Source organism: Mizuhopecten yessoensis, unplaced genomic scaffold (genome assembly GCF_002113885.1).
Source record: "Mizuhopecten yessoensis strain PY_sf001 unplaced genomic scaffold, ASM211388v2 scaffold10975, whole genome shotgun sequence".
NCBI lineage: Eukaryota > Metazoa > Mollusca > Bivalvia > Pectinida > Pectinidae > Mizuhopecten > Mizuhopecten yessoensis.
Window position 1 is genome coordinate 718951 of NW_018408815.1, and position 11300 is coordinate 730250.

General features: G+C 34.4%; 1 protein-coding gene across 1 annotated transcript; it reads right to left on the reverse strand.

Annotated features, from left to right (window-relative positions):
* Positions 1 to 2266: 2266 nt before the first annotated feature.
* LOC110464241 (vesicle-associated membrane protein 3-like) lies at positions 2267 to 10924 on the reverse strand. The gene is made up of 3 exons (XM_021519349.1): positions 10554 to 10924; positions 3958 to 4278; positions 2267 to 2614 (listed from the first exon to the last, which is right to left on the reverse strand). The coding sequence occupies exons 2-3, from the start codon at positions 4276 to 4278 to the stop codon at positions 2465 to 2467; spliced, it is 471 nt and encodes a 156-aa protein (XP_021375024.1). The 5' UTR covers positions 10554 to 10924; the 3' UTR covers positions 2267 to 2464.
* Positions 10925 to 11300: the final 376 nt, after the last annotated feature.

Below are 11300 nucleotides of genomic sequence, written 5' to 3' on the forward strand. Positions count from 1 at the left end.
CTTGTTAATCACGCCTTTGTAATGTAATCATTCCAATGTCAAACATATAATAAAAAAACATTATAAGGTTTCATAATATATGAATGTTTATTTTGTATTTACAAAGCATTTAAGTCACTTATAATAAAGTTAAACTTAAAATATACATGTATTTCTATGAAAAATATTGTGACTTTTATGATATCAATATATTTTAACGTTGGTGGTCATAGATAATTTTCTCTATTCAAAAAACCGGCAAATACCAATTGAATATGACGAACTTTGTTCTTACTTTTGGCGACTCATATCACTTTTGATAAATAATAACTGTTAACGTCAAAAATAAATAAAACAGATAATAACTCATTTTTTTCTCAAATGATTATGTTCACCCTATATCTTAGAATTTTTACATATTGTCCACTAATTTTTATTAATTGAATTCCTAAATCTATTGGTTACTTTTCCAATTGAGTAGCGGTTGCCTCCCTTTGTGTATATATGAGGCTAAACTCACGAAACGTACATGTACAACAATCGATTTGATTCGACCATATCTATCGATAATTGATAGCACAAACTTCATTCCAAATCATCTACACAATAGAACAGAACCATTATGAACAGAGGAAGCACCAAAAGAAAGGGGAAGACGTGATAATGAAGTTCACAATAAATGTGTAGTTATTCGTGGACTGTTAATAGTATTGGTATACATAATCATTGCAATACATTCAGCACCGGTTTAAAATACAATAATGTCCAATGTTTCCTTCTGACATATGATTTTGATTTCAAGCATTCTTAGAATACACGCATCTAGTCTTATAATGTCCTAACGTCCAACAATGCAATAAGATCAGACGGCACGCATAACAGCCAAACAGCACAGTGAAATGAAGTCTAGCCTCCAATGAACACAATAAGGCACAGTATAACTCATCTTAACGGCAATTAATACAATTAAGCTAAATAGCACGTTTAACGGCCATAAGCACCAAGCGTATACCTAATCTTACTGACTTATCAATAAACAGGGATTATAGCTAGTCGTACTCGAACAGTCCTATTGGTTGTACAAAACAAAACGGTAAAAAACTAATATTAATGGTCATCAATGCATAAAGTGACATATCACTTCTTAACTGCCAAAATATACGGTTTGAGCACGTCTTAAGCTTAGCGACCAAATCACACAAGAGGACTGACGTTAACCATTACCAGCAGCGGATTGACGATTCAAATAACTAAACCGCTGCCAGTGGATCCGGTTTTTGTTTTTAAGTTCTGACATGCTACTTCTAATTTATTTGAAAAACCTATCACTAAACACCAACAGGTTAATAATTTCGAGTTACTTTTTTTAAGAAGTAAACCGCTGCCAACAGCTGATTCGTCACTTAAAATTCTGACTATCCTTGATGTTTCAGATTCTTTATTTCCTTATGTTTACAACACATCGGAGAGTAGACAACCATATGTACAAGATATCACAATGTATAACACAAATTACAGTTGATGCAATAGTGTACAATGCATAACATAGATTATTAAAACACAATATACCTGTATGTGGGTATAACATACAGAACATGCAGTATTATATTTAGTTAAACAATATTATTTCGTCGTTTTGTACTTAAATGCAAAAATTTGCCTAGGTTATTTAGATCTTTAACGATTTTGGTATTGAACAGTTCTATTAACTTGAAAACACTTTGTCGTTTGTAAAAATAAGGTTTAATATATTCATGCCTAAAATCCTCATAAAATTTGCAATTAAGTATAAAATGGAATTCATCTTAAACATCATTAGCGTTACAGAATGTACAAAGTCGTTGTTCTCTTGGTTTGATGTTTATTACCTACTATCAACAGGTTCATTACTGCGAGTACTGATCCGATGCAGGTAGCGGTTTAGTTATTCGAATCACAAATCAGCTGCTAACAGCGGTTTACTTATTCGAGTTACCATTCCGTTGTTGGGGACAGCTTAATAATTCTAATAACTAACTCTCAATAAGTAACCTGCTGATAATATTAGCCTGCTATCAACAAAATAAGGTTATGACACGTTTCAACGGTCGATCAACACAACTGTTTTAACATGTCGAACGTGAAACATAACTGAATGATCATAGAAATACTTTATGTCTTAACAAAGCGTACTTGGAACAGCAGCCATCTTATACACTATAAAACATATGTAACAGAGCGCATGATTTATTAAATATAAATCACTACCTCCGCATGGGATCGAACCCGGGACTTCTGGCTTACTAGTCTAACGCTCAACCGATCGAGCTAAAGAGAAGTTCTCTATACCGAGCGATATATTGCGGCTAGTATTTACCAGGGTTACACATATACAGGTGTTTATTAGACTCATGCATTACGTATTACTTGTATGATTATGTCCAATACAAACATATGAACATATTAATGTGCGAGGTACACTATACCAGTGCATTTGAAAAGATGGTTAGATATTGCCTGAGGCACTAAGTGTTATAATAACAGTAAACAGAATCAAAAAGCATGCACCAACAACTATCAATAATATTGTCATTTTCTTATTTTTCCACCATTGTTTTCTTCGTATACGCACCGAGGTCCTCTGGAACATCTCCGTCTGTAATAAACAAATGAAAACAGTTTAATATTGTGTATAATAGTCAACCAATGTTTAACAAGATAAACTATGCCATTCCGCTGCCCCTTTACTCAGTCAAGCATTTAAATAACTTCATGAAAATTTACACTGGAAAGTAACCAAACGTCCACACCAGTCGTTACCCTTTTATGTATAGTTTTGAGTAATCAATGAGATCTGTGACAGACACTACGCCTGAATGACTAACCCGTGGTAAACGTATGGAATTTGTATGTAGAACTAGCTGTCAGATCAAGGTTAACTCACTCAAAGCATAGTTAGCTTACCAACCAACACATTAGTTCAAAACACGATTTTCGATAATTTCACCCTGTTTGATTGTCTTTTTAAAAGTAACTATTTTGAATACAGGTCTGTACAATTACTTCTATTTTGATTTTTTTTTTATATGATGTTCAATCAGTTTTAAGTTAAATAGGCTTTGAATAGAAAACAGTGGTTCAGGTTTTGTCATATTCACTTCATATGAAATCAAGTTTAATAACATTGTTCCAATTACTCTCCCACTGACGATTAACGCCACACTTATTTTAAGCTAACCAAGAAAGTGTCAAATGTTTTGATAAGAACATTTCTAATCATATGTTTGATGTGTGTCAGTAATTTAATAAATGGTTGATTCTGGATAACACGAACTTTTCATTTACAAATGAATAATACACACGTACAGCTTGCCTCTGGTATAAATAAATAGCATGATATTCTAGGAAGGTGTCACTGCTGATTAAATAAATATCCCAGAGGGCAATACAATTTAATTTTTAGACTTATTAGAAAGATTTGTAGAAATTTCATTTTTCTCCTTTACTTTAAATTTCGAAATAAAACATTATAAGGACTTAGAACCGACCCCTGCCGCGCTCTTTTTCCATGTTAACCTGTATTATAGTTTAAAACCTTTTACTACATATCATCTATTTATCGTCATTTTTGAGTTAACGTCGTTAAAAACTTTCAAATTGTTTACTGGTTGTTCAGTGTTTAATGCATGCCATATTACGGTGGTAAGTATCAAAAGGGCTGTTCTACTCATTCAGATAGTTATCATTCATAATATATAGTACCCCTTCATGAAATACAGATTTATTTATAAAAAAGAGCATTCATTCATAGCAAATTTCCTGATATTATAGCATGTATCTAAAATTAATAAATGTAAATATTAAGTAAATATTTACGAAGAAGAATATTATACATATCCTATCGTAAAGCAGTTATATACAATTATTAACACAGAGGCAGCTCATGCTTTAACTTCTAAAGAACTTGTAACCTAATGAACTATAGTAACGATTGTTTACCGATGCGTTAAGGCTCTCCGCTTTCTCACAGAGATCGTCGAGTTTTCCTTCTCTATCTCTGATTTTAACCATATTGTCCATCATAATGTCTGTTATTTCTTGTGCCTCATCCCTGAGCTCGTCGAGACTTTTTGAGCGGTGGGATGGACGAAGAGGAACACTCTCTTCTGGCAGATTTTTGATGTTGGGAGTACTTGCACTCTGAGCGTCACTAAGCTCAAACAGATACAAATCGTCTTTTGAATATCCATTTTCTTTGCTCTTTTTGTCTTTTTTCTTTTCCTTCTTTTCTTTCTTGTCCTTCTTGTGTTTCTTTTTCATCTAAACATTGAAAATTAACAACACTATGAAGCATGAGAGTAGACAACATCTAGAAACAGGGGGTTTGACAGAGATATATTTATTTAGACATATCGAATTGTCATGGATGTAAAAAGAAGACAAATTGTGAATGACCATACATTATTTCAATATAAAAGATGAATGTACACACACACACAAACATACAGGTGAGTATACCTTTAACATTTGGTAATAGATAAAGCATGCCAAACATTAATTACACTTATATATATCACCTGAAGCAATAGAAACTGGACTTGTGATATTGAATGTTGCTATATGAATCTAGATGAGTGGACGTCATGACATTGATCTCACCGAGTGGTTGTTATTTCATCAACCAAAATGAGTGGTTGTTTATATTTCAGTCTAAACAACTGGTTGTTATAACATCCATCAAAAAAGTAAGTGGTTCTTACGTTTGTTATATAAATAACAGTTTGTTATTAGTATCTAGATATTGTATCTAGATAACTGGTTGTTATTGAATCAATTAAAACAAGTGTTTGTTTCTTTTTCGATATGAATGACTTGTCATTTTTACATCAATCAAAATGAGCGGTTGCTTCATCCGGTCTAGCTGAGTGGGTGTTATAACACCAGTTTAGCTGAGTGGGCATTAGTTGTGTTTAAATTCTCGGACATATGATCGGCAAAAAAATCATTTGTTTAAAATGGCATTCGCGCTGAGGTAAGACGGGGCATATAGTGCATTTCGATGAAAAACTTAACCTTGAGCCTTATTGTTGACGTACGAACAAAATGAGACAAAACAAGTGACGTAAGTAAAACATAATATAATGTATATAAATGGTTCGTCATACTCTATCAACAAATGTATCATTCATATTATGGTCGGGTGTGAATTGATCATTTTAACTTTTACTCAGTTACAAAATTAATAGATCTTAAAAATAATTTATACTGAACAAAAAAAGAAACGCACAATTAAATTATGCAATCAATAGCCTATGATATTTTGGGAAATTTGTAAAAAATATTATATCAATATGAAGGGACAAGTCTACTATTTACAATACTGTAGACGAAAAGTCTGTGTGACGTCACTCGTGTCATCAGTAGTTACTCAAAGTGGGATACCCACGAAAAACAAAATGACACTTCAGTACCTGGTGTGGGCACTTTTGCACGAATCCCTGCACGGATTCTCTTATGCATTGAATTCATGACAACATTTATTCGCCTTAAGGGATTGTTGTTCCATTCTTGTGTTAATGCTCCGATCAACTGGGCGCGGTTAGTTGGGGAGTTTTGACGTTTCCTAATACGCNCTCTGGCAACATGCGGTCGAGCATTGTCTTGCTGGAAAATTAGGTTATGACGTCTGAGAAGTGGAAGGACATGTGGTTGGAGGATCTGGTCTCTGTATCGAACGGCATTGAGGTTTTGATCCAGGACCACTAAGGGGGATTTTACTCCATGGGAGATGCCTCCCCAAACCATTACAGAAGCCCCATCGAATCTATCGCGTTCAACCACGCATGCGTCGGCGAAACGCTCACCGCGTCTGCGAAATACCCTTTTTCTTCCGTCTGAGCGATACAGACAGAATCTAGACTCGTCGGTGAACATCACACGCCTCCATCGACGCATCCAAAACCTATTCGGGCCATGTCTGCGCATCCAGTCAAGACGCACTTGCCGCATCCGTGGTGTCAGAGGTGGCCCGACATAAGGTCGGCGCCTATGATTCTCTCGGCACGCAAGCGGTTCGTGTCAGTTTGAGGACTAATGGGTCTGCCATGAGTACCTAAGGTATGCGACGCAGTTTCTACAGCAGTCTTGAATCTGTTGCGCAAGTGCGACAATCGAATCGCCCTGTCTTGTCTTGTCTAATGTGGCTGAACTTGAATCCGTTGAGATTATTTGTTTGAAAAACTCCGGCTTGGCTTGATCACGCCGCGTGTTTTGGACTAAAGAAGCTCACAAAGTCACACAATGACATCGTCACGCTTGGCTGATTTTAGGGTAGATTGTTGAGAAGGGAGATCGTTCTTGATGTAATACCTGACTAAATATTCCATTATTTCCTTACAGCTAAGGTGTACTGCAACTTTGTGCGTTTCTTTTTTTGTTCAGTATATTATTGAAGAACTGCATTGTTAAGTAAACAAATCTTCACAGATATGCTCTCAGTTTTAAAACATTTTGTATGTTAAGAAAAACACAATACATGTTTATTTGAATAATTATGACGTAAGTGTCATACATTTGGTACTGCCTTTTCTTCATGATGATATCAGTATCACAAGACGATCACTATACGTATCTGTCTATATTAGTTCAAGTAAATGTCTAATGAAATCGAGACGAAAATATAGGAAAGTCGTGTAAAATTCGTTATGTGACATTCCTTAAATAGCATGGGCCATGGTAGGAATACATTACTGTCATTTGGACGAGACCACATCGTTCTCACAGTAAAACTGATCTCCAAAATATATCTCATGTATACAGTTAAATGATGTTGTTTAGGAGACGACTTCTAATAGTTTATCATTTCTGCATTACAACTACACAAAGACAAATTAGATATGCTACGTACACTAATTTTAGAATATGCCATGATGATTTAAATGTTTGGTGTTACTTTAAAAATGACGCTGTCATCAATTGATACACATCGATGACGTCACTTTTAATAGTAGTCATAAATCTACCCTTAAAGTCACTCGATTTGGATGACTGCATTGCTAGAAGGCCTTAATTAAACCTATTTGTGATAGCAATTTGAAACATTCTTGTAATACCCGTGGATACGTATTGAAACGTGATGGAATCAGTGAGGTATGTCGACATAATATTATCCCTTTATCCATTTAGAATTATATTTACTTGCTCATGTAAAGGGAGCAACATATATATGTGAACTATTCGAACGACAGACTTAGATACTAACACGTCCCAACTCCAACGCAGGTTTTAAGTATTAGGTGTAAAAATATACTACCAAATCAAATTTTCCATAAATATATCTTATCCTACTTATAAGATATGTAACAGTCGTCTTTATAACCCGATTACTAGCTATGAAAGGTCGATGTCTACCCTGATAAAGCATTTTGCACTATCACTCAATTATTGATGACCTCTATAGTTTCCTGGATTTGACGGAACACTTCACAGTTTGGTGCAGTAAACGTGTATTTTTACGGACACTCAGCTTAGCCTTCTAATTTTATAGGTTAGTGATGTTTATTTTAATGCTATTTTTGTTCTTCTCAGCTGTGGTTAATAGATTTGTTATGTTTATTTATGTTATAGATAGGTGTAGTACCAAACAACATCTTAAACATAAAACTGATATTGTATAATTATGGTTTGAAAAAAAAAGAATAAAGTGTTCTTGGAAATGTAATTTGCCGGGAAAATAAAGTTTATGTGTTAAGTAGAACTATAATATGCCTTACATTATAGTTTCCATGTGCAGAAAAAGATAGAGATTTATTTAATAGTAACTGTTGCTCAAGCAACATGATAGCGATTTATTTTTTTGTGATAAAACTGAAGTCTTTACTTTTTGACAAGCACTAAATCCATAAAAAAAATAATTCTCTAAGCAGTTGAAAAAGTAAAGAAGCATTTCCATCCGTAAATTTCGTGGGGTTGGATTCTTTTTTCTTTTTTACAAATTTCGCGGATATATTTTTTTATCCTCGAAAAACCTAGCCATCGAAACTGAAACCTGCGAAAAATACATAAAGATTCCAAAAAGTTGACAATATTTCTGCAAATCAGTGGAAATAAGGGACCGCGAATAAAATGTATAACTCACTGTCTTTTCAGCTGCATAACCATCCTAACTAATATTACCGTTATCTTTATGACTTTATACGAGAATGTTCAGAAATTTATTAAAAACTTTAAAGAGGTATGGCGGGCTGCTATGCCTATTTCCCCAAAGTTATGTTACGCTAGTGCGCGCATCCAACCGTGTACTGTAATGACGCGTACTCAGGTATTTTTGTACAGGTAGCTATATCGGAATCCTGTGTCTAAGAATAGATTATTGTAAACATGGCTATTAATACATGCGTTTAACGATAAAGGCTCAACACAATGCTTATTTCACGTTATTTATATTGATTTGTAACAAAGTATACGTTATATGTAATACAAGATCGTGCAATCTATACGAAACAGTTTTGAACGGATTTAATTTTTATCACTACTACCTGCGTTCGGTAAATCGGTAGCATTCAGAGTGAGTTCTGAGATAATATCCGGTCTCGGGCGATAATCTNATGAACAAGGTCTGGTTCCTCACGATTGACATAGATGACATTTCAAGCAAATGAGGCTGTCCTCGCTGATAAGTTTTCCCGCATTTTCGGTAAAATATTTCCGATAACAACAGTTCATTTTTCTTGCTTGGGCCTTTTTTTTATTCTGACGCAACAAATCCCACATATTTGGTATTTCGACATTATTTGTTGGTGTTTGAGCACTAGATATAATTAGTTTGCCAGTTGGAGGGTCAAACAGTTCATAAATTTCATCAAAGCTGTACTGTACACGTGTGCAGGGATTTGTTGACATGCTTTGATAGAAGTATGTCGCACTAAATAGTAACGAAATTATTACTAACCCGAGAAACACCTGTCGCAGTTTAGAGAAACTTGATCAACCCTGTTTTTCATTATTTCAGCACTTTCCCAAAGTAGGACCACTTTTCCGTAATACGATTTGTTTTTGCATATTACATCAAGGTCACAAAAAGTTTATTCAAAAGTATTTTTTTTGGTCCGGGAAACCCCATCACTTTCATAGATATAGTGTAAATGGCTACATTTGCAGTATCATATTAGCAATACCTAATTTCTCAGCAGTTTAAAAATTCTTATTCAATTGGTTCTATATCTTTTGTATGCATTTTTGATACACGAAATGTTTTATTCCTTAATTTGTTTACCCGTTTTCATAAATGCCGACTTAGGGAAATACAAGCAGTTTTCCGCCATACCTCTGTACATCGAATCGGTTTTGCCAGCAAATCGTTGAGCATCATTCGTATTTTTAAAAGCTTGATGAATCATTAGATATACTAGACAATCTACTCTATATTCCTTCATCTGATACCAACATTATGTAGATCACAGTCATCTTTGTGACGAGAAAAAGGTTGAACTCTATTTCTCGACTTACTGACCTTTTTAATGTCATGTTCACGGCCTGGGTCCATTATACATCTCTTGCTAAATGTGTTGAGATAGGTATTGCTTAAGTGAAACTAGTAAGCGTATCTTTGTGGTTTTAAATCATGTCTGGTCAATGTCTTAAAACATAAGACTGGAGTGAAAAAGCGATAGAAACATACTGCCTAATTTCAACAAATAAACAATATAGAACCTCGTCTGAAATAATGCGATCATACACACATGAATAATAAACCTATAACCTAGAATTTCGCCTCAATGCATTCAATCAGGTATATATACATGTATATGTCAGTGTCTCGGGGGATACATTCTATTCATATTTACAACTGCCTCTTAAGTGATCTTTAAACACTATACTGAAAACAAAACTTACAATATAAATGTATTTACTACATTCATTAATAATTTATTAATTATTAATACAATACAATACAGATAAGCCTAATTAAATCAAATACTTACAAACAGATGTATGGATTACATGGATGTATACTTTGGATCACGTTACAACTATAGCAGCTATTACATATCGGTCTATTCAATTTTCTCGAAAAGGTTTTAAAGGTTGTAAATCATTTAAAATCATGTTAATCATTTAATGAATCTCTTTGCATGTTTTCCCCGGAACGATAACGGAAGAATATTTATAACGTTTCTTTACCGATAGATACGGTCAGATATATGTAAAATTGTAAAAACATTTAACAAAAGCGCCGTCTGGATTGAATATATACTGCCAGAGTGTAACATTATTCTCACCTGTATGTACACTTCAGTGAACAAATACACCTGAATCAGTATTGATATTACTTGCCCCAAGATGCAAATGTCAAAAGCGTAGGTGTCCTTGTTGTAAGACCGAGTTTACAAAGACCATATCGGACGTAATATAGGTAATTCTGAGGATTTCTCGGAAGATATTGAGGCAGATCTTTTCTTTATGACGCTATGTTAAGTTATTTGGCATAAATGCCTGTTTAAGCTCATTGAACAAATGGCTACGAGTATTATATCTTGTACACATCAGTGAACAGGCATATCTAAATAAGGATAGCTTATAAATGTACCACTTGCCTTGAGGTGTGTAACAATCAAATATTTCTCGACAGCTACAACAAACTTCAATCCTTGTATGAAATATCTTTTTATTTCTTGTTGCTTGATCTCGTGTGTATGAAAGAAGAATTCACTTCTACATACTCTTCCGGCTTCTCAGCGTTTTGTCTGCCTTACTTTAAGGTAGGATAGTCATGCCCTTTGACCTCCAGTGTTTGTTAGTGGGGGTAATGTACCTTGACGGGAATGGCTTGGCCGGCTCATACAGAGTAGAGATGTTGTGATTTTATCAGACACCTTGTTATATAGTCTCGTTCAACCAGACTCGTATTGCCTCCGCAAGCTACGCCGAATAGAGAGTCTGGTAAAACGCAGTGCTATTGATTTGTGACATCATAACGAGGCTTACCGAGATTCTGGTAAACATTTTCATTGGTCAAAGGTTGACACACCCTTTTTAACTTTTGAAGTCAGAATTTGAGTGGCCCAAAATTACATTCAATATTTTAATTCATTAAAAAATTACCTGTATATGCATTCCTGAAGTATCAATGTTTTCACTATTACCGAGAAAAATGTAAGAAAATGCTTCACAAAGAATGATTTCATGTATTTTCATTGGATATTTTACAATAATTCATGAAGCTAACAAGGCTATATATTGATACAAGTCAAGCCAGATTACCTGAGTGAGAACTTGAAGGTGTTGTGAATGGTGCACAGGTAAAATCTCACTTGCTTTGCATGCTTTTTTCAAACTTCAGT

What these genes read in the sequence shown, in the direction of transcription:
- LOC110464241 (XM_021519349.1), bottom strand. Translation starts at nt 4,278, where the DNA reads ATGAAAAAGAAACACAAGAAGGACAAGAAAGAAAAGAAGGAAAAGAAA. An exon ending in CGGAGAGCCTTAACGCATCG is followed by an intron (nt 2,615 to 3,957) that starts GTAAACAATCGT and finishes TGTTTATTACAG; the next exon opens with ACGGAGATGTTCCAGAGGAC.